The 25,307-nt window shown below is 39.6% G+C and overlaps 1 protein-coding gene across 4 annotated transcripts in view; it reads right to left on the minus strand.

Moving 5' to 3' along the window:
- Positions 1 to 25,307, minus strand: part of pleca (plectin a) — a 113,942-nt gene that overhangs the window by 84,208 nt on the left and 4,427 nt on the right. For 2 of the 4 annotated variants that reach the window (XM_080045622.1, XM_080045618.1), the window contains exons 3-4: positions 20,419 to 20,586; positions 14,166 to 14,373 (exon numbers count right to left, since the gene is read on the minus strand). In XM_080045622.1, the coding sequence (XP_079901748.1) occupies positions 14,166 to 14,373; positions 20,419 to 20,586 (376 nt within the window). Of the gene's footprint in view, positions 1 to 6,373; positions 6,495 to 14,165; positions 14,374 to 20,418; positions 20,587 to 25,307 lie in introns of those variants that run through there. The other 2 variants (XM_080045629.1, XM_080045628.1) reach the window with 1 other exon arrangement.

Below are 25,307 nucleotides of genomic sequence, written 5' to 3' on the forward strand. Positions count from 1 at the left end.
ACTGTCAGCTGTTATTGACTCCCCGGGTTTGAGAATTCACTAATCCTACGCTCCGAGTCCGACACAGATCCCATCTCAATTACTGCAACACTTCCACTCTGTCCATCTCACCAGCAGACCAGACCAGACCCTCAGAGTTCACTTTAGTTTGTGCATTTCTCCACAGAATTAAAATTGTTCCAAAGAAGAAACCAGAGACACTATAAAGAAACCAATTACATATTAATGTCATTTATCATCAAAGGGGATTTGGGACTCAGTGAAGGAATGTGAAGTCATTTGATCAGGCCAGATATAAAGTAGCATGACCGATGGTGACTGTGTTTGTGAACTGGTCTTACAGCACGAACACTGCTCCGGTTAATGACCAAGAAATAATCAAATAAAGTGTTTATCTGTTTAAACATGTCCACAGAGGGGCCCTGTAGGAACAGAAACATGTGAGCACTGAAATTGATAAATTAAGTTGATTATATAGATGTATAATAAAATCCTATTCATTTTCTCTGTTCAAATAAAATCAGCAGTTTCAAGAAGATTCTGGGAACTTTTTTTTCAGCATTTGTAGCAAGATTTTGCCTCAGAAATGAGCAAATTATAAATCTATTCATTTTAAATATATGAATGCCGAATTGGTTAATTTGCAGTAAAACTAGAAAAAAATGTGACAAAACATGTCTCAACTCATAAAGATACATTGTTTTCCTGATACAGTACACACAGACACACACACACAGACACACACACACACACACACACACACACACACACACACACACACACACACACACACACACACACACACACACACACACACACACACACACACACACACACACACACACACACACACTATGTTTCAGCTGTACATGTGAACAAACAGAGGCCCAACAGGTCATTTTTACAAACTCCTGTGAGCTAGTAAACAGGTGAGAAGCCTCAACTGCAGCAGAGAATGCTGGGTAATCTACAGTGCGCTGAGCCGTCCGGTTGGCGCTGCGTTGTGGGATCACAGGACAGTGTGAACATATGTGGAGATAATATATGAGTATGTCCTCTGTCAGTGAGGGTCATCCCACCCAGAGAGAGAGGCCCTGGAACAATACATACATGATATCCACTGCGGCTATTTTTCTCTTGTGCCTTAGCGTGTCACTTTTCCAAAATGCGGCTTTAATATCCAAAAAAACGTTTGTCATTTGCCTTTAAAGTCCTGCCTGTTTATTTGTAGGTTAAGACAATAACAAAAATATATAAAAAATACATTATGGTAAAGCTATGATACAGAACTCAGTCTTACTAGTTATCTTAAGGTTTTCACAGACACTGATAGATGATAATCTTGACAGGCAGAAAACCCAGACACGCCCTTGCGGAACCAGCTTTCTTTCTAAAATAACACTCCGCTCATGCACTCAATCATATTATTCCGTGACTGAAACTTTCCTCCGGACCCACAATGCACACATTATTGGGGGCGGGACTCGATAAGCCTTAGGCTTCTTCCGTCACCCTTCGGACAACACAAATTAAGATGTATGATGTGAAAGAGATAATTGTGTATTGTGTGGAATTGTCCGAAAGAATAGTAAATAAATTCTGCCTTCAAACATGGCAGAGGGAATGCGAATTGGTAGACTTCACACACACACACACACACACACACACACACACACACACACACACACACACACACACACACACACACACACACACACACACACACACACACACACACACACACACACACACACACACACACACACACACACACACACTGATAGCAGCATCTACCACACAGGGTACAAGCTAACTATCGGGAGCAATTTAGGGTCCAGTGTCTTGCCTAGGGACACTTCGGCATTTGGCGGGGAGACGGGGGATCAAACCACCGACCTTCCAACCCAGTGGACGACCGCCCTACCCACTTCGCCACAGAACAGCCTCGCAGAACAAAAATAAAAATGTCCTTGAGTCCAAATTTGTCCAAAAATACATCTGAATTGCCGTTAATATGTCTGTCAATACTAATAAGACTTTGTTAGCAGATGATTGACAGCTCACAAAAACAGACTTGGAAAATGTCCCTTTATTAAGAGCCTCTTTTAGGCCCGAAGACAAACACAGTACATTGAAATAGTTCACATACTGAACAAATCTGTAAAAATAGCAACGAATTACTGAGTTATCTAAACACGTACCAACACACAAACTCTCTCTCACACACACACCTCAAAATACACACAATACTCAAGTTCCCATACATCAAATTCCTTATAAGTGACTGTTATTAACTAGATAGATAGATAGATAGATAGATAGATAGATAGATAGATAGATAGATAGATAGATAGATAGATAGATAGATAGATAGATAGATAGATAGATAGATAGATAGATAGATAGATAGATAGATAGATAGATAGATAGATAGATAGATAGATAGATAGATAGATAGATAGATAGATAGATAGATAGATAGATAGATAGATAGATAGATAGATAGATAGATAGATAGATAGATAGATAGATAGATAGATAGATAGATAGATAGATAGATAGATAGATAGATAGATAGATAGATAGATAGATAGATAGATAGATAGATAGATAGATAGATAGATAGATAGATAGATAGATAGATAGATGAGCAGGTGCACCAGATGTTAGTGAGGAGACACAACCTGTAAGACGGACTAAATAAACTGGTGTGTTTCATCTGTGCATGTGTGTGATTTTCTATGTGAACATCCTGCGTGCATACCTAGAGGACTAATACTATTTAAAAGTGTCAGGTCAAGTTGCATGTAATTGATCTAAGGCCCAGTACTGGAAGTGAAGTGAAGTGTGGGAGAGAGGGGTGTGTGTGTGTGGGGGGGAGGGGGGTTCCTTGAAGACGCTGTGATTCACTAGACACACTTATCGCAGCCCTTTAAGACGTGAACCCTGCTGGGTATTCACACACACACACACACACACACACACACACACACACCCACACACACGCATAGTCCAAATACATGTTTCCCTGTGCATTGGCTATTTAAAGTAGTGTGTTTAGGGAGGTGGAGTGATACATTGCAGGCTGGATTTTATCACAGGCTTCCACTTTGAAGAGCAAACACAAAGATGAGATCAGCAAAAGAAAAGAATACTGCCATTGTCTCGACATACTAGATGGGCAAAGGGAAAGATACAAGTTATGGTTTCAGATGTAAAGGTGGAGTCAGCGATGTTGGAGAATGCGCGTTGTCAAAATCAATGACTATTTCCTCATACACTAACACTACCTAGGCTCTGTAAATCGGCTTGTTGCTAGCTACTGTATATGGTGAGTCCCTTTATTTAAATGTACAGAGCCAGCAACCTTCCTATAGCAACATCCCATAGAGCTAAATGTCAGAAGTCTTTTTAAAGTTTGTCTTTCAAACCAGAATAACTGGAGGACTGACGTGGTAAAGATATATTTGCAGCGATTATTTAAAGCAGAGCTGCATGTTTTACACTAATAGATCCGTTCACTTGCTGTTACGACACAGAAAGCGGCGGCTTAACCCTCACTTATAACTGAAATCCACCTGTTGCAACAACTTCAGCAAATGGGCCTCAGGAGAGAGCTGGTACAAGAATAACGACATGATGAAGATGAAGCCATGTTTGTTTGTGTGATATGCACGTTAAAGTGTATATATGTATACTGCTCATTAGTAAAAACAGGTCACATTCAAACTCCCATGGTAAATACAAGTTGTACATGACAGATTATTTTTTTTCAGGATCTGCTTTCTCCCACCAGTGTTGTGAATGTTGAACTGGTGTCAACACAAGCGCTTAAAAAAGAAAAGAATCCTTCACTGTCAGCAAATCAAGGCAATGGAATTTAAAGGTGCAGTCAGTGTGGGGGAATTGTTTTTTTTGTTTTTTTAGAACAGACTTGGTAAAAATGGAATTTGATATTCCTAAGTAAGTTTTAATTACTGTGTAATCACTTGAAAATTATAAGTTGTTGATTTGTTTAATGATGGTAGATTTCACACCGCATTTGTGGAAGTGTGTCTCTTCTTCCGATATGACATGAACACAGCATTACATGCGATACACAGGCGATACATACTCGGCTTTACCTCACACACACAGACACACACACACACACACACACACACAGACAGGCAGGCAGGCAGACAGACACACACACTGAAGCATCATGCCAGACATCTCACTCCACGTCCCTGTTTTCACCCAGATATGTGTCCAGACTTTTCTATTCACTCTGGATTTAAAATTACCCAAAACAAATAGCATCAAGTCCAAAAACCAACAATAAGAAAGAGTCACACAGGAAATGAGATCTTGGCAGAGAGAGAGTGGAGGTTATGACGGGGCGTGGGGCACTATGCTGGTGCCATGGAGACTCAGCAGGAGCGCTGCCCCCACACACACACACACACACACACACACACAGTAGGCAACCGCATGGGAAGAGAATGACTGGACTTTTATGACTGGAAGGAATGATACAGTTCCCAACATAGAAACCAACACTATAGGCCCCATTTGGCCTTACTGATAGTATGGGGTTAAGTGGGTTGGAAATTGTGCCCACGTGATTGTGATTTCTGTTCATCTCATTTTAACAAGAGATTTTCCTCAACATCAGTGCAGCTTCTCAGCAACAATGCATTGTTTTAAACAGGTAACTAAATACTCATGGCTATAAGAAAAGAGCTGCTTGAACAGTAGTGTCCTACTGTATTTGGATGACAGGTGGAATAACAAAGCCCAGCTGTCACTGTTAGACTAAATCCCATCCGGATGTTGCTGTAATTCACCTGCCGTTACATGAAAGTGACCCACAAGGGCAAGAGGCAATCCCATCAGAAACCCAATATGAAACCTGCCTGACAGAGAAACATACTCAGACCAAAACACAAAACACCAATGGTGCATCATATAGGGCTCTTATTTTGAAGGCCGGACTTTGAGGTCATTTAGGTCAGTGCTTGAGCATCAGCTGTTCATCAGTGGAATAAAGTCAAACTGGTGGCAGAAAATAGTTTCAGCACAGCAAAAAAATTAATTAAAAAAATAAGTTGGGGTAAATAATCAGGTCATGACTCCTTCCTATGGTTTTGCATTGGTCAAATGTATCCTCATGAATCAAGCCAACAAGAGAGCTTTAGGAGCATCTTGGGGTTCATCCAGTGTCTGCTTTCTGTTTTGAAAAACTCTGTCAAGTCACCGCAGACCTAACCCAGACATAATGAGGTGAATGTCCTTCTGCCGTGCCACCTTGTTGGCTGGCAGCTCTTATCACTGCTGGAGCCGAGCCATTCAAACAGAGGGCCAAATGTCTCACCTCTCCACTGATTCTACAGTATGCAAAACAGGCCGCCAGCCAGGACAGAGGGGAGACACAGACTGGGGCAGCACAGGACTCCATTGTGTTTTATTCATATGCTACCAGTGTTTGAACCTATATTCTAACCTGAAGACCACAGCTCTACTCCTCCACCTCAGACAGACAGTTGTATGTGATTTAAACAAAGTGACACTGCTATGTTTAACTTCCACCTGTCTCCATCTTTAATAATAACAAAGATTTGAAGCTGAAATCAATAAAGTACTTTTAAATGTGAACGACACATTATCTGATGATTAAAAATGACCTGTAACAGCGAACAAGACCATCTACGAAGAGAATGCTGTTTTATTATAGTTAAGTACAGTAATGCCTTTGCTAGGGTGCGATTTTTCCCGCCAATTCAGACAAAACGATTTATGTCAGGAAGGCCGGACTATCCTGTTTCCCATAAGGTACCGAATCAAAGTTAACTTTGCTTCACCATCATCAAATTACCATTATTAATCTGACAGTCAGATATAAATACATTACCTCATTGCCATGCATCCTTCTGTCTCTCTTTTACTCGCTTCCTAAACAAATGCGCGCACCACCAGCACGCACTAGCAAAGATGTTTAGGACAGCAGGCGCTGGTGTCGTAAAAACACTACCGCGTTTGTCCAAAGGGGACACTAGAATCAACAAAAAACTAAAAGCTCCTTAAAGCTACTTTAATGATGTCTCTCTGAACAGCTTTGTGCTAAAAGTGTCAGCCCACATTTCACTGTCAGTTCTACATTAGACACATTATCCTTCCTGTTTCTGCACCCCACAATGAGGCCTCTTCAACTACAGAGCATCTGTGCCAATCAATATGGAACCATTTAATGCAATTTAAGTCAGTCAGTCAACACTGAAGCATGCACTCACTAACACCAAACCTCCCATTCAAACACTGATCTCACCGTGGTTATTATTTTAGTGTGACCGCCAGGGATACAAACCACAGAAGAAGAGAGGAGTTGTGTTACCTTTATACTTCTCCCTGACGTTCTCATAGGCTTGTACATAGTCCTGCTCCTCTGACAGCCGCAGAGCCGGGTCAAACATGGGCACGGACATGGCCTCGCTGATACAACTGACAGTCCCAGTTGTGTGGCACCTTGCTCTCTCTCTCTTCAAACTTTCTTTTTAAACTTTCCACGGGGGCACTGTTCACCTGTCTCTGCCTCTCTGTCCCCTCCGCTGTCTGTCTGTCCCTCAGCTGTCTGTCTGTGTGTGTGTCTGTGTGTGTGCCTGTCTGTCTGTCTGTCTGTCCCTTCCCAGTCACAGTATATTCCCTCTACAAAACTAAACTGTGGATCTCATGCCGGACCACCACCACTCCCACCCTCCGCTTGAGAAATACCCACACACACAGTCATATCAGACCCTCCTCTTAAAGGCACACACACATATAGATGGATACCAGTTGAGTCAAAGCAGCAGACCCCACAAGTACACACACACACACACACACACACACACAGATAGAGACACACACACATGGCTAACCCCGATGAAAAAACAAATGACAGAGCAGTGTGGGGTTACTTGAGTTCCAGCTGATTGAGAAACTGGGGCACGGCACCCCAAGTGGATCCTCTACTATTCACAGCTTTAAAATAAACTTCCATAACACTTACATGGTTCTGACTCAAAGCCTCTTTCATATTCCCCGAAAACTGAATGACGGCAGCGCTTTATGTGCTGATGCCAGATAACCACACCTCTTCACACAACACAGGGTCAGTGCTGCAGTTCAAAACAAAACAACTCTGAGTATGAGATGAAATTACAACCACACATACAACCACACAGTAACACAATAAAGCTAAAAACAACTTAAAGATAGAACTTACTGAAAGAACATACTCATGATGTTTTCCCCCCAAAAGCAACAAAGGTCAACTGAAGTGTCACATCACATAACAAGGACTTCAAAATACTTGTTTCAAATATGAAGAACTGCTCATAAGCATTGACACTCGTGTGAACCTTTTAAAGAATAGTTTTAAGTTGTATGAATTTGTTGTAGGTCAGGCCTTTTAGTCTTTCTGTTCATTTATTGTCCAAACTCTCAAGAGTAAAATATACTACACACTTTATGTATAATGTCTACAAAATAACCAGGATGGTGTTATCTGTTTAGTATTATAGAGGACTTTGGTTGATTGAACAACAAAATGATTTAAGATGTTAGCCATGTTAGTATAGACACCTTAGCATTTCCTACTGACATCTCACTATGTCCTCTGTGAAAAAGTCCTTTGCCAACACTGTAGAACCGACACACCTCTATGGAGTAAAGCCAACATCCATGTCATTATTTACAGGTTAGGTCAGTTAGTTGCGATTCCTGCTAAAGGCGTTTATATTAAATTAAATTGTGTGGTGGTGCATCAATTATGCACAATTCACAATATGGCTCTTGAATTGCCAAAAACCAACCGAAACAGAGCAGCTTGTTTGATGTTGTGTCACTGCATCTAATGGCAACTTAATCTCATTGTGTGTTTGTAAGGGTGTGCATCCGAATGAGCCACACAACACAAATTCTGTACTTGTTCTACAAATTTTTGTAGCGATGTCTGACAGAAAAATCGTAACTTTAAAGTATTAAAGGTTCAGTGTGTAATAAAGCGTCATCAAGTGGTGCGGTTCTAGATTGCAACGCTCCCTTTCTAACCCCTCCCGTTCAGAGAATTTACAGAAGCTACGGTGGCCTTCAAGGACAATATTTAAGTTACTAAAGATGGCATCATCCACCACTGCCTCTGTAGAAACACGCATATCTATAAAAGGCTCATTTAAAGATAGTAAATAAAAAGTGATTAGGCTATACACTAATTAAAACATCCTCATGAATATTATATATACAGTAAAATATTTCACTCCTAATAGTCGGTTGTGAAAAATGTCAACAAATTCTACACACTGTAACTTTAAGTTCAAGAATGAACACTGGATAAGTAACGTTGATGTCAACTGGCAAATTGCAGATTGTGCACTGTGATACAAATAATTACAACGACCCATCATAGATACCTTTAAACTTCTCAAAATATAGAAGTTAATATTAGAATCATTTCTGATGAAACATTTTTTTTGGACAGCAACACAGAAATCGCTGTACACTTAGACTTGGCCAAATGCTACACAATTAATAACATGCACTATTGAAGTCAGACCAGTTTATTTAGTCATAGGTCAACACTCCCCACTTTGGAAAGAACCAAAATATGGCAGATCTCCACAGCACAGCCTGAGCACATGTGTGTGTGTTATCACTTTCTCATACAGCTGGGAGTTTCTGTTTACTCAACTAGCAGGAGACTTTCATCAGCATGAAACTGCTAAATTGCTAAATGTGTATGAATAAATCCTTCATTCAGGAATGTGGAAAATATTTCAACACTCTTAAGAGTCGTTTGAATAATAATCAAGTACAGCGAAGCCACCCAAATCTTATACAGTTTCTCAACAAGTGATTTATGACATGGATAAAAATAGTTTGAGATACGTTGTGTTCATCTTTAATCAGTTCCAGCAACTATAGCGCTTGATGTGGCATTTTTTTTAAACTCCATCAATCTTTAAAATGAATCTGGGTAGTTCCACAAGACAGAAAAATTGACATATTTATAGACTGAGACAACTTTTAAACAGGTCATTGTCACTGTATGCTAAAAACAGTTTGTCAAGTAACTTCTGATAAGTGCATGGCTAATAATAATGTCACAGAATTAAAAACAAAGAGAGTCTCACATATTACCAGTTTATAGTTGCACTATGCAGTTTCAGAGGAGGAGGATTTGTTTACATTTGCAGAGCCTGCAGTTAGTCTCTACATGTTGCATTATTTTGAGGCACATGGCACCAAATATTAGAATAGAACATAACTAGAATATGCTTGTAAACAACACTGTGGGCGTTGCTGCTGTAAACAACAACAGAGTAACTAAGACATTTTTTATTCAGTTATGAGAATATACCTAGGAAAATATTAACTTCTCTGACATACCAAAAGTTACACGGTGCACCTTCAAAACTGAGCAATTGGCAAATTATTAATAAGATTATATTGCATACAAAACAATCTGGCTCCGATTTCGCTTTTGAAATGGTCAACATACTTGAATCTCCCTCTGCGACTGCATTGGAGTAAAAAAGTCCAGAGGATTAAGTCTCTAAGAGAGAAAGTCTAACTTTTGTCTCCCTGTGTGCCTGTCTAACTTTGGCCTCAGTGACTGACTGCCCTGCCAGCCGAACTAAAGGCTGTGCCGCTAATTTATGTTCTCCGCAACAAGAACAGAAAACAACAACACATTTAAGCGCGGATAGGACCTCCCCCTCACTATTCACTGACTGTTTTTCTGTCTATTCGCTGAGTTGTGTTTGTTAGACGTTGTTGTCCGGTTACTTGCTTTGTATTTGGCAAACCTGAATACTAATTACAGGTCGAAATACTTAGTGTATTGTAGTGGTATGTTTTGTCCCAGAGAGTATTGTTTGCACTTTCAGCCATGCAAAACAGTTTGGGAGAACATAAAGTTATGTAAGAAGAAGTAATATATTGCTTTCCTTATAAGCTACACATTTAAATACTGCAAAGTGTAATTGACATCCTGGGTTGGCCACTGACCCTGACATGGCATTTCATTTCATTTTCTGTTTGGATCTGTGTGCTGCAGCCTGAGCGTCAACTCTATCAACTCAACATGTAACTACCACATTGCACAAAAAGCTAAAAAAATATATACATATTTTGAAACTTGAAATAAAATCCTGAATCAGAAGCAAAGCAATAGGTCATGAATAGGTCCAACTGTATATCCTGATAGGAGGAGGAACACTAGTTGAAGGGACGCAGGAAATAGCAGACTCCACTCCACTGCACTTTGAATACTGTCCTCTAGTGTCCTGCATGTTTACTACACAAACCCCTCTGTCCTGCTTCATGAGCCTGAGTCAACAGTTTAAAGAATGGAAATGGAAGCAGCAGCAACGTCACCTTCATCATTCGGAAACAATTTATGGGAAGTGACAAGACAAGCTTCAGGAAACAGACTTCACACAGCTGTAAGAGAGACAGAGGAAACTAAACTTTGCACTTTGTCGACTGCCCTGAGCTCCTCACGGTCCAGAACATATCCTAACACACTGCTGAAGCACGCAGCATTAGCGAAGACTGTACAATGTTAACTCTATAATGGGACCCACAATTTAATATTCTGACAAAAACTGCCCCAAAGTCCCACTCTGAAAGCAGTTCTGAATAATGTATCTGAATGTGTTACGAGCAGCGTCTGCAAGGAACACAGCCACAAATAGTAACAATCTACAGTAGGACATTTTAAGACAAATTACGTGTGACAAAGGTTTAAAAAAAGAATTTAATGTGATGTCTCTCTGAAACAGAGAATCAAGCATTCATGTAATCTTGGGATACGACTAAATTATGTAAGGAAGTAATAATACCCAATGATCAATCGAAGAGTTGCAACATACCAGGCATCCATCCACAGTAAACAAAAAATTCCAGCCTATCCTGTACTGTGTGTTTGGTGACGTTAAAAGGTTAAAAACACCTTTCAGAGATTTTCGTGGATGAACAGTGGAAAGATTTACTGGTCCTGCAATAACACTGTGTTCTCCTCTCCCACACTGTGGGGCATGGAACAGCATGAGTCAGGTGGTTGTAACTCATACTGAGACACTGGACAGATTATTAGTTCAGAACTTGAAAGTAAATTCCTTTAAAGCAGCTACAAGGAACTTTTAAATATTTCTGAAACAGTCAAATTTTTCCTCTGATGATCATAAATGACATGTAACAGCAAACGAGACCAACAGTGCAAAGAATTTAGTTTTTCTTAATGCCTTTGTCATGGGTACGCTCGCCAAGGAACAACAGCAGGCGTGGTAAAAACACTACCGCTTGTGTCCAGGGGGGGTGCAAGTATTAACACAAACTGAAAGTTCCTCTGAGCACTTTTAAGTATAAAAATACTTTATTTTGTTCTGTGTATTCAGGAACCAACCCCAAAAACCAGCCAATCTTTACTGTGTTCATATCACTATACCATAGCTTTGTACTGACACGTCTAACACTGTAAGACAGATGTCACAACTGGACCCAAGACATAATCTCATTAGTATCTCTGGAAAAATAATAATAAGTTGTCAAATCATCTTTTTCTCAGGGGGCATACATGTTTCAGATTCCAGGTGAAATAGAAAAACTGCCAAAATGAAATGAAGGACTTCAGAAAACTGAAGGGTTATGAAATATGACTGAGCGAGCCCTTGGGACAAAATGCCAGGAATATTCCAGTTGGAAACTTGACATGAAAATTAAAGTGCAATTATGGAAATAAAATAGAAAAAAGGGCTAGAATGTAGAAAAAATAACATAGGTGAGAAGGGTTGGAGTTCTCCTTTCATACTTCTCGTGGGGCATTGAGTTAACTGATGTCACTCACTATTGCAATAAGATGTGATCAGTGGGAAATCATACTTGTCAAAGTAACAAGTCTACAAGTCCACAGCCATAGTAGCATCTCTGTTAGCATGTAGGCACAGTGGAGCTACATCCTAATACTAGGCAGGTTAACTTTGAGCGCGTTCACCATCTTTATTCAGCAATTAAGCATGTAAACATTTGCAAATTTGCACCAAACACAATGTAGATTGATTGGACTGTCAGTGGTTGAGCAAATATAACAAAACTAGGAGCCTCTACCATTCTGCTGACATGTTTAGTCTAGTTCATTGTTTCAACAGAACTTTGTTGTGTTATTTTTGTATCACTTTCACTCTGTACAGACGTCAACAGAGCAATAAACTAACATGTTAAAGCATCAAAAACCTTGACACAGTCTTACTGACTTATTTAGTGTCTGCCAGCGCTGCCTGCCTCTCAAACTGTCTGCAGCTTGATAACAAATGGGGTGTTCTCCAGTCTCGCATGTGCCGGGCCAAGGCCATTATGGCACCAATCCAACGACACAACATTGATACAGTCGCGTTAATCTCATATATTTCATCAGGTTCCGGCATGCCTGCTCATATTAAGAGACACTTTCACATGTCATGAGAGGGACATAGCTTTCTGTCAAAATCACTTTTTGTCAAAAATCAGTGCATAACTCCTCACCATCCGCTACTGTGCACGCTGGAGAAAAAATCCTTTGTAAATTTATACAGCCTATAGGCTCTGTAAACTGGTATGTAAACGAAGGGTATGTAAAGAAAAGGGGTTGTCGTAGCTAGCCACATGCAGGTTTACAGAGCCTAATATTGAGAAATCAGAAGTTTTGACTCCACCTTTACGTGAACATTTCAATAAATGAACCAGATATCGTCCCAAACTCTTCCACCAGCTCTGCGTAAGTACTTTTTTGTCATACAATCCTGCAGTAGATTCTGTTGTGTGTGCAGAGACAATAAAACACACAGTCACATAATACTGCTGCAGTACCCCGCCCCATCAAATCAATATTAGTGACGAACCAGGGAGAGGGGGGTGAAAAATGAGGTTGGTGTTGCCATTTGTGGTCAGAATAGACACAGTATGAACCCGACACCGGCTACAGGAAAGTGCTGAGGCAGCGAGTCGGTCGCATCATCTGAGCCCTATGCATCGGTGAACACACAGTCAACACAGGAGGAGGAGCTGCAGAATCTAGACAAGATCTCCAGGGAATAATTGGACATTCCTATCAGTTTGAAAGCCACAATGGGAAATAGATAATCAAATTGAAGAATTGTAATGATGTAATCTCTTTACAGGAGGTTCTGAGGTAGTGTAAAGTATGTATTCCCAAGTTTGAATGGCATACAATAAAAAAAAAACTCAGCTTGGTTGCAAGTAAAGCAGTGTTTCAGTAGTCGACAGCAATGCCAGAAAAACTCCAGCTTCCAACTTGAAGTGCACTGACACTGAACACAACAGTTGATAAGATGAGCAGATGACAACAGAGTCACAACATCCCACATATCACCAACCAGTCATCTGTTATCACACAGAGCCGCCATAAAGCGTTACCGTCGCCTGCTGAGAGGACATCTGCCTCATAAAATCATACATGAACAGCCGCATTAAGAGCCAGCGTTAGCAGCACAATTGGCAAGTGAGCACTACTGCAGCAACATAAAGAAAAATAATGGGCAGATCTTAACAGTCACCTATTATGCAAAATGCACTTTTTCATGTTTTTTTCAACATAAATATGCGTCCCCGGTGTGACTAGAAACTTCAAAAGTATGAGAAAAAATAACAACCCTCTGTCTTTTTCTCCAGCGCCACCTTTCTGAAAACCTGTGTTTTTTAAAGACCCCAGTCAGATTTCTCTCCCCTTGTGACCTCATAAGTGGAGAAGCCACACGCCATCATTACCAACCTAACTAAGCACTACCTCCACCTGTAATAAGCACACCCCAAAATACTCCTGAATCTAACTGGCAGTTATATTAACACCAGCAGCTAGATTCAGGGCCAATCAGAGCAGACTGGGCTTTTTTTTTTAGAAGGAGGGGCTCAAATAGACAGCCTCTAAAACGGAGTGTGTCAGACAGAGGCTGAAAAGAGGAGACTAAACAATGGCGCTGTGAGAAATAGAAAGGAATTTTTGGACACTACGTCATGAAAAAACAGTTTCTAGTAAAAACCCAGATTTAAATTTTATCCTGAAAATTTGCATAAAATGTGACCTTTAAACCATCTTTTAACACATACATCCCCCTTTACAGACTCTCATCTCTGTGTATATATGAACATACCTGCGATGCGTATGACGGCCCTCTCTGCCGGGTCCAGCACGTCTCCGGAGGCGGACTTGGAGCGTTTGATGCGATGGTGTTTGGGGAGGTTCCAGGGCAGCGTATCCCCGGGCGACGCAGAGTAACTGACTGAACACAGGTCGCTGGTGCTCTCCTCAGACGCAGCCCGCACCAGAGGCCTCCGCTTGGGCTTCACCTCCTCCATCGTCTGGAGGGACGGACAGAGGAGGGGGGGGGGGTTTAACATGGACTCACAATACATCTAAAAGGTGCTATGAGGAACTTTTAAATCACCATCAGTGCAAAGCATACGGCTGTCTATTCACACCAGATAGTTTTTCAGTTCACACACACACTACAGACATCTACTGACATCCACTACAGGTCATGAAGAGATATTCACTGATAATGAAAAAAACATGATTTTGACAACAATCCTTCTCCAGAATCACTGACTCCTCCTTTAAAGCTCTGGAACACAGATATGTGCAATGCCTATAACTGCAGACACAACTCTCAACACTTTTAAAACAAACTTCAAATACATCTTATTGTTAGTTTAAAAAGGACAGGTAAATAGATAGTTTAAATTAAAAATGTTATGATAATTTTACAAATGTTGGCATAAATATACAATGATATAACCACAATATGATTCCAGGAAAAGTTCATCAATTATGATATTGAATGACTGTCTTAAAGCATCTATACTCAAAGCTAATGTGCAGATGATGATGAAGACAAAAGCCCAGTGTAGCAGCTACGTGCTCAGACTACTGTTTAAAGAGAGAATATTTCAGGTTCTGTTGCTGCCTCTGCACCACACTAACGTCACCAGACTCACAGCTCCACTTTCAGCTGAGTCACCACCACCACCATCCAGCACTCAGGATGCTCCACACACAGAGCGGCTAGCTGCTCCACTACGGCCGCTCTGATTGGTCGAAACAGACACCACCAAAAGCCCTGGGAGAAATGTCTATAGTGCATCACATACAGTTACATTACGATTTAACTATTTATCCCTTATATTAATATTAAAGGTGCTCCGAGGAACTTTCAGTTTGTGTTCATTCTTGCACCCCCTTTGGAAAAAAGTGATAGTGTTTTCACTATGCGAGCTGTTGTTCCTGGATGAGTGTACCCATGACAAAGGCCTTATGAAAAACTATATAAAAAATAGCATTCTTTGCACTGATGGTCTCGTTTGCTGTGACCTGTAATTTATGATCATCAGAGGAAACATTTGACTGTTTCAGAAACATTTAGAAGTTCCTCGTAGGACCCTTAACTTATGGAAACGTTTTCTTTTTAGGAAAACTTCTAAAGCTTAGAATGCCTTACTTCAATATGCCACAGTAACAGTGTGTGCCTCTGAAAGTAGAACAGTAAAACAGGACTGCTGTCCTCTTGCAAATTGCAATTTATTGACTATAATTTTAATGGAAACTTTGGCATTTAGCCACTATTCCACTAGGACTGCTGTATAGATTCAGATTGGGTTTCTTTTAGGCTACGACAAAATACACTGTAGTAATGCAGAATACAGGCTTTCTTGTTGTTGAAAGGATTAGAGCAACATACAGTTAGGGAGTCCTGTTCAAAATTCATAGCTTCTAAAATAGCTCTACACACAGCGCAGAAGCAGAGGCCATTAGTTCGCCTCGACGTATCTCTGAAAGTTATCACGTGAGCATCTCTCATATAAAACCTGAATATACAGTATGAGTCAGCCAGGCTGCAAAGTGACTTTTTGATCTCTCAGCCTCTTCCTTCACTCTTTGAATGAATCTTTAATATAATGCAGAGCAGTGATCTATTCAGAAATACCACACAACTGCAGTACGCTTTGACTTTAGATCGTGAAAGGGTGAGTCTGATTCTGGAGAAAGCTTGTTGATAAAAATCACTTTTTGTTAAAATCAGTGAATGTCTCCTCAGGTACCTGTCCTTCCTGTGTGCGCTGAAAAATAATCTACTGTTAATGCACACAACCTAGGTTCTGTAAACGGGCATCTAGGGCTACATAAAGTGGCATGGGGCGACCCACCGCAGCTAGCCAAATACTCATCAAAGCCAAGGTAGGCTAATCAGTTTATGAGCATACTTAAGTATTTGACTTTAACACCTATTAAAAAGGTGCTACGGGGAACTTTCAAATATTTCTGAAAACAGTCTAATTTTCCCTCTGACATGTCACAGCAAACAAGACCATCTGTGCAAATAATGCTATTTTTATATAGTTTTTCTTAATGCCTTTGTCATGGGTACACTCACCCAGGAACAACAGCTGGCGTCGTAAAAACACTACCATTTTTATCCAAAGGGGGTGCTAGAATTAACATAAACTAAAAGTTCCTCATGCATCTTTAAAATCAGTAGCTGCTCAACCATATCTATAGCATCATTAATACATTGTTTAAAAAAAAAAATTTCAAGAACGGCTGACTCCATCTTTAATACACTGAACTTTCCTTCTGTACTGCTGTCTCCGAAACCTTATTCTACTATTCATAGTGGCTTTGCTTTACTGCATGGCCTTGACACAAGCAAGCTGGAAGCATCAGGGTGATCCTGTAGTTACCAGGCAACCGTGAAGGGCATAGAGAGCATGCTGCAGACAGTCTCAGCACTTGGAAATGGGATAAAAGTTAAGTGGTGTGTGCTGGTATGAATAGGCTCTGGCAGTGGACACATTCAACTCTCTCTATCTCTCTCTTTCTATCTCTCTGGACCTCATTATTAGTTGTGAATCTGTTGCTCATCAGCTGCTCTGTCAAGTCTGGACTGTTGCTGGACAGAAAACTTGAGCTCAAAAATCTCCCCAATTCAAGCTGTGAGCTGCACCGCATAGCCACACCTGAAATCACCCCGAACCGCAGTGAGGAGGACAGAGCTGGTAGGCGCACCTGCTGTTTGTCAGGTTAGCATTTAACGCAAAATACAACATTCTCTGATTTTCTCATATTTGTAGCAGGTTAAGCTAAAATACAAGGATTTGAAATGATATGCTATAACAGCGTGGGGCGATGCGGCAAAACGTTAAACTATAAATAATCAGAATGCTGTTTTTTTTTTTTTTTTTTTTTTTTTTACTCACGCCAAAAATATCCATGATTGCAGCAGTTTGAGTCGCCGGTAGCCTAAATTATTGAAGAAGAAAAAAATCCGTTGACTGCAGCGGCCGGGGCGGTAGGAGAGATTCGTCCCAAACTTAGAGAGCCATCACCATCATCACCATCATCATCCTCGTCGTCAACTGCAGAGTAAACCGCGCGTGCGTTCTGCAGTATCCCGACTGTTATGAATGTTTAGTTTATAGCCGATCAGACCTGGACCGACCCGGGCTCTGTCTGTCTCCCTTAGCCCGCTACATGCCTTTGGAGCCTATAGGCTACGGCAACACGAAGCATAGACAGGCTACAGCACAGTAGGTGTCGAGAAACAGCAGGCAGGCATCAAGAAGAGGACGAGAGGAGAGATGTGATTCCATGCGGCTCGGTGCGCATGTGAAAACTGATCCCAGGTCAGGTTTTATCTCTGTTAATGTTAATGCGCGTCATTTAACTATAGCCGATCATCTTAACTGTCAGTAGGCTAAATATGCAGTCAGGTGAATGAAACACTTCTTAATAAAACTATCATATTATTTTGTGACGTCACATTGGGAATGATCTTTCCTTGAACTTCACACCTTTCTAGGATGCTGTTACAGGACGAGGCAATGACGTCACACTGCCGCTGAGCTCAGCATGTTTTTGGCATGTGGAAACAGACGGGCTACTGTGATTGTAAAACAACTGGGATCATATCTATAAAGTGCCAATTACCTTGGATGTGACACTAAAACATATACACTTTCTTACACACTTTTAATTATTGGCTATGTTTACATTTCAAAATTCCTACTTTTTATTTTTACAATTGACAGAAACACTGGACTTGCATATGGAAGTTGATTGTTGAAGGTCATTGTTGCTTATTATTAAATGTATTTTACACATAGCCTATTTTGTCACCAACTTGTATGAACACAATAGTTCAATGTTTATTCTACCTTATCTTTGTTCAGTTTTTATAGTACTTGTTCTCAGCTATTTATGTGAAAGTGCATTGAAAGCAAAATGAAACCAGAGTATTATGTATTGTACATGAACATGTATCTGATTACACTAATTCTATTGTATCCGCACCTAAGGGATCTGTCCTTTTTATACCCGAATATGTGTACGCTGGACAAATATGGTGTTACTTTTCAACACATTCTTGAAGTCAACAGTATATCACAAAGGCGTATTACATTTAAAAAATATTTTATGGTCAATCTAAGTTTCTAATAATTTTCTTGGATAGTTTTGGACAACTGCGTTTAATCCAGACATAGTTTTGCCATTTGCAGTTGATTTGCTTACACTAATCGTATAAGTGAAGAAAGATAAACCTTGTCCATGAACACAACTTAATCCACTAAAAAAAGGAATTGAAATACAGCTTGAAAGCCTTGGAAATACAATGGAGTTTCTATCACTTCAAAATATATTGACATTATGTTGAATAAACAAAAACATTCTCCCAAGTAAGCACAGCTCAGCAAATTCTACCTGAAGGATTCCTGCATATGTTGGCAGCTGAAGTTATTTACATGCCCATAAAAATGAGTGTGACACTTATTAAAATTAAATGTGGATTTATGTAAACATGACAATTTTATTATACGATTGTAAATTTAAGTTAATCATATATTATCATTGTTTACTGCCTGTGTTAGCTATAGTGTCTGTTGGCAAAATATGCAAATAAAAGTTATTAATCAGGAAATAAGTTCCATAAAAAAAATTCTTGGTTAGCTGTTTAGTCTGTCCTGTTTTGCAGGTTCCGTCTTTGCTCCAAACGGGGGCCAAGTTGTACTCAAATTAAAAAGTGTCCTGCTGAGCTATTACATAATCGCAACACTCTGAATGATAGATTGCTTGTTTGTGCGGCCCTATACTACGTGATTATAGTCTCCCGGTAGGAGAATGAATCAATGGGCACGGAGGAGGTGAAGCGTTCCTGTGTTCATAAACGATGCGTGCCATCGCTTCTGAATGCCAGTGTGTGTGTGTGTGTGTGTGTGTGTGTGTGTGTGTGTGTGTGTGTGTGTGTGTGTGTGTGTGTGTGTGTGTGTGTGTGTGTGTGTGTCAGCTTTGAAGCCATTGTGCTGAACGGGTCAATCTGATGTTCTAGGTCATCTTAGACGTTTGTAATTACTGTGGTAATGAACGTAAATCGTTTGCGTGTGTACAGTATATCAGGACCGTGCCAACGTGATACAGTGGGCAAACACAATTCCGGTAAACTACAAATCATGGCTGCTGAATATAGGAACTCTAGGAAAAATGCTTTGTGGGTCTCACGTTCAAAATAACATAGAAACACTGATGTCATTAAATTCGATATAGAAATAGAGACATAATTTAGGGTCCTGTGCAAAAGATAGCCTAGTGGTGTGCTCAGTGGATAGCTTTTGAGACAAACACTGGTTCTCTTGAACACGCAACGTAAACAACAAAGGCTTTTTATATCATTACTCCCACTCATCTGAATGCTTGAATACTTTGGGAGCTTTGAGTACTCCGGTAATGTTACAACTAATGAGCTCATGTGATGTTGGAACTTGGAAGTGTCCATGGAACACTATTCTATGATGCTGAAGGTGTACTCAGTGTGTTAGTAACCTGCTTAAAATATACTATTATCAGCTTTTAAATTGAGCTGAAGCATGGCTAAAAACAGTTAACAAAGTAAAAGTTTTTCAAGAGTACTAAGTATTGTGTAATTCAGATATGATGAGCAGGCCTTAAGTATATTTACTTTCATCATTAATAAAAAAATATTATGAATCCACCACCTGTATAGCCACATTAAATGAACAAAGTATAACATTTGGCACTAATTAAGATACAAAGAATCACTGCTGATTGAACTATAATGGTTCAAAATAATGTGCATTTGTTATTTCTGCAGAATCAGCATTATTAGTCTCAGCTATCAAGACCAGTGGATAAACATGTCAATTCCCAAACAATAAGAAAATTGTCCCACATATAAATGAAAATGTGCTGTGTACATGTAGTTTGTTTGTGACAACCAAGGAACATCTGTGTGGTTTTATAAACAGCCCTTTAAGTTTTCCTCTTTGTAACCCAGTGGAGAAAGTGATTCTGAAATTCTATGGAAACAGTGACACACACAGTGTAGAAACGTCCCTCACCTTCTGCTCTCCGTCAGAGAGACATGTCCGCCCAGTTTCCAGTCTGACGATCAGCGGCCGCCTCTTCCGTCTGCGGCCGGTGGAACACGGTGGATCATGACCGCTCACCACCACCACCTCCTCTGATGGGACACAAGGGACCGGCTTCTCTTTGGGCTTTTTCTTCTTCTGAAAATGACAAAATGCCTTTAATTAATTAATTGTTTATTTTGTTATTTTAAACTGGTCATCCTAGCACACTTGTCTTTGCCGCTGTATCAGCTTTAAAGGTGGAGTCAGCAATTCTGGAGAATGCTTGTTGGCAAAATCACGATCCACTACCTACATGTAGGCCTAGAGAGTGTGTGCGAAAAATAATCTGAAGTTGATAAATAGTGTAGGCTCTGTAAACTGCTTTGTAAACAAAGGAGGCTCAACGTAGCTTGAAACATGCCTGTTTACAGAGCCTAGGCTGTGTATTAACCATGATATTAACACTGGATTTTTTTTCAACGCATTAACAGTCCGGACAAGTATTAGATTGTGAGGAGAAATTCACTGATTTTGACAACAAGCATTCTCAAAAATCGCTGACTCCACCTTTAAGCAGTTGCCTCTGTGACATAGAGATTTTTCATTTGCAACTAACAACATGAAAACTCAGTTTAGGAACAGAATCACAGTAACATAACATCCACCATCAAAATGGAACACTTTTAATTGTTTATTTCCAAACTAAAGTTAAATTCAAAACTTTGCCTAGAGGGAGAACTTCTCTCCAATTATAGATTTCAACATTGAAAAAAAAAACAGCATCTCTGGATATCTGGCATGGACTGACTGAGCCGGACAAAAGGTTCCTTATTCAGAAGCCATTGATTTTGATTAGTGTTGTCAGGTAAACAAACGGGCTTTTGTTTTTCCTGCTGCTGTAATTCCCTGAAGAGGAATAAAACTACTTCAAATGAGTTGTTTGCAACTAAGATAAAAATCTGTTGGTTAACATCAAAATAAAACCTTTTACAGTTTTACTGTAGATACCTATATATATTTTTACAAATAAACGCCTATTATTTCATATCACTACATAAGCTCCAAAGCTGTTTTTGTCAATCCTCTCTTCAGAGGAATCATTAAATGTCATGCGTTTGCCTCAGCATGAAGAATACAGTTTTGTCTCATTTTTAGTTCTTAGGGCATGCAGTATATATTCAAAGCAGTGATTGTGCGTTCCTTTCTTTTCCAAGAATTGAAACCGGTCAATATGCATGAGTGACATTTGCCATTGTCAAACATGGAACAAGCCTTTCTTTCATTCAACTATAAATCACATGCAATCGTGATGAAATCATTCACATATTACAAAGAGGGACAGATACAAATGTGAGGCCGCCCAGCTAACCTCTGAACCACCGGCACACGCAGATTTATGATAGGAATAATAAATGGACCCACTTCTGAAGACTGTCTTGAGAAAAAATATATTACAGTTGTACTTCCATGTGCAAAAGGTGACAAAATGCAAACACCAATTCACAGACAAGGAGTAAGCAGTAGCAACTAAATCCAACTGGACTGGTTGAACCAACAGTTTAGATTTATTTTTTACTTTTTAAAAGGTGCACTATGCAGTTTCAGAGAAGGGGGATCTGTTTCCATTTGCAGAGCCTTCAGTTAGTTAACAAGACATATGTTCTTTATATGTAAATCTTAAATCATTCCATCATCATAAATCAAAACTTAACTATTTTGAGACAGCTGGAACCAAACGTAAGACTGGAATATGTCTGTAAACCAAACAGTGGGCCCTGCTGTTATTAACAATAACAGTGCAACAGTAACTTTTCAGGAAGCTTTTTTAACTTCAAACAGTGCTCCAGGGATCACATTTTCCTGTGAGTAAAGTTTGTTTATTCCGTTTTTTGAGAATTTACTTTGGAAAATGTTAACTTTTCTGACACACCCAAAGTTACATAGTGCACCTTTAATGTTGCACATTTTGCCAGCTTGTTTTGCCAGCTTGTGAAATAAGTGACTATAAAAGAGAATGTTTATATCATGGGCACATTAAATAAACCTATTCTTTTAGCGTGTGTAGAGTCTGCTGTACTTTGTTGTTGTCAGCAGGCAGGCCATTTTTTCCTGTGTGCTGAGATTCAAACCATAGACTGACTGACAGCTTAATAACTTGTGTGGTTCAGTTCTTCAGACCTCACATGTCTCTTTGTCCACACACTGGCAAATGAAATGGAGCTTTGTTGGCGAGTTGGTGCCACTCAGACAAAAGGGCTTCACACATGGAGCCGTTTCAGAAGAGCCTCTCCAAGCTTATCGCCCACAGTCACTACACACTGCTTCTCCTCTGTGCAACAACACTCTTAATGTCGCTGCCAAAACACACGGACCGAGGCCAATGCAGTTACAAATCTCTCCGTGTGACATGATGAGCCCACTTACAGTCTACTTAGTAATGGAGTTGTAGAGTGATAAAGCTGCAGCTGTTTTATTGCATTATAGATTTAGAGATTTAAAAATATATATGTTGCAGGAATACAGGAAGATTGGGGGAAAGCTTAAAGCTGTATTGCGTAGCTTAGATAGATAGATAGATAGATAGATAGATAGATAGATAGATAGATAGATAGATAGATAGATAGATAGATAGATAGATAGATAGATAGATAGATAGATAGATAGATAGATAGATAGATAGATAGATAGATAGATAGATAGATAGATAGATAGATAGATAGATAGATAGATAGATAGATAGATAGATAGATAGATAGATAGATAGTGTTACTAGAATTATTTCATCAAACTACCCAAGTATTTGAATAATTGAAACTGAGTCAGGCCTTCTTGGAAGCAGGTGAATTTACTTGCAAACAGCAGCAAGGGTCAAACAACAATGTACCACAAATGGGCTTACATGATTGAATACATCGAATGAACAGTGTACAGAGATTATATGCAAGAGAAGTTGGTGTGTCCAGCCCTTATTTTGCTGGCGAAAGCAGAAATGTTTTTAATTGGCAGATATTCCCAGAAATTCATCTCAGCTGGTGTTATCCTTCATATAATGTCTGATAACAGAATATGGGGAGTGAAATTACTGTGCACATGAATGCGTCATACCTCTGTATGTGCCAAAATCTTATTAGGCTTCAAGGCTAAACAACAAACTTGTAGCAAAACACTTTGGAGTTCTTAATCTACTGGGACAAAGTTCAATAGGCAGAAAGCATGTATTGTGCATTAAAATATTATACAATCATAAAGCAAACTAAATTCTGTTAACATTCCACCCTTTTTATAATATTTAATGCTACATTTAGGTAACACTTCAAAGCAAAAGGGCAAAGCATATGAGTAGATATATTTCAGTCAAGCAGAATAATATCAAGTACATCAACATCACAGTTGTGAAAATGCAAGTTTGTGTACTGGTGCAACAGTCTATGTACAGTTTCAGAGAGGACAGTTTTTTGCAGAAGCCAGGGAACAGGAACCAGGATCGTCTTGATGGTCAACAAGTCCTTTTTGTGGCATTTTGACGCAAAGTGTCCTTCATATCACAGTCACTGGGGGAATGGTTATGTAGGATATTACCATAACCGATTCAGATTGTTCCTCAGTGTCCAATTGTCCTTATTGAAGCATGGTCAGCTTGGTCTTCTCCTTGCATCTGAAACAGAATGAATTTGAGCAGTAACATGTTCTCAAAAGAAATGCTCATCATTCTGCCAGGGTTGTTTCTAAAATATCATCCTATCCATTTTGCTTGCTCTAGATGTCACAATTAACGCACAACAACATTTTAGAATAGGTTTGATTTCATTCTTCCACATTTTTTTGTCTGTGTTTGGGCAGCATTCAAGCACACACAGGCAGTCAGTGAGACAGGCCCTCCCTTTTCTGCATGGGACTGAATCACACACACACCACATTCCTGAGAAGCTCTCTACTTCTCCAAATCTGACATGGTGTTATAGTTTGTTCTTCAAATAACAAAAGTTAACATGTAGGTTAAGTATAGGTGTCTTTACAGTTAACCAGTTTTTGAATCAATTTATATCAACAATACACATTATGATCATATTTTCAGCATAAAAATCCCCTTTAACTTGTAATTCAAATCAAAAGCATTGAACAAGTCTTTTCAGTGAACATTTTCATAAAAAGAACACAAAAGAACGCTTTTTTTAAGTTTATGCTGGGACTTTAAATGATTGACTGCACCTTTAATCTTTACTGTTCTTTATCTGATTCTCTGGACCTGCCAGCAGAAGAGCAGCTGAGGAGCCGGGGTTTTGGGTCTCAATGGAAAGAGACACAGGAAGGGGTAGAGGAGACTTTTCTTCACCAGTCTCCTTTTTTTTTAATGTCTATCTTATCATTATCCATATTATGTAATTAAATTTTTTAAAATGTAAAATCTAATATCAAATTACCCAGTAATCTATTTAAACAGGATGAACACCCCTATTCCCTCCAATTGATTAACAAAATTCACCAATTTAAAACTAGAACACCCTATGTGATGTATTCTAAACAAAACAAATAAGTCTACTCTGCAGTTGTAGACTATTGACAAACATAACAAAACAAAACAAATAAACAACCTGTCATAGACTAACTCCCTGGAGCAGTACTATATCCCCAGGCTAAGTAACAACAAGCAGCCAGATATCAATTTGTTTCCACAAAACCTTCCCGAATTACAAAGAACTCTCAGTTTAATGGAACAAACTATATCTGTCAGAATAAAGGGACCACCCTCGACCCCACACTAATGATCATCTAATTACGTACGTGAGACTTTTGTTTTTGACAGTGTAAATTCTCAAACACCAAAGGCTGAGATAGGTTTGTCTCTAGTGCATCTCCCCAAACACTACAGGTTGAGA

This window comes from Ammodytes marinus (assembly GCF_949987685.1).
Source record: "Ammodytes marinus genome assembly, chromosome: 17".
NCBI classification, from domain to species: domain Eukaryota; kingdom Metazoa; phylum Chordata; class Actinopteri; order Uranoscopiformes; family Ammodytidae; genus Ammodytes; species Ammodytes marinus.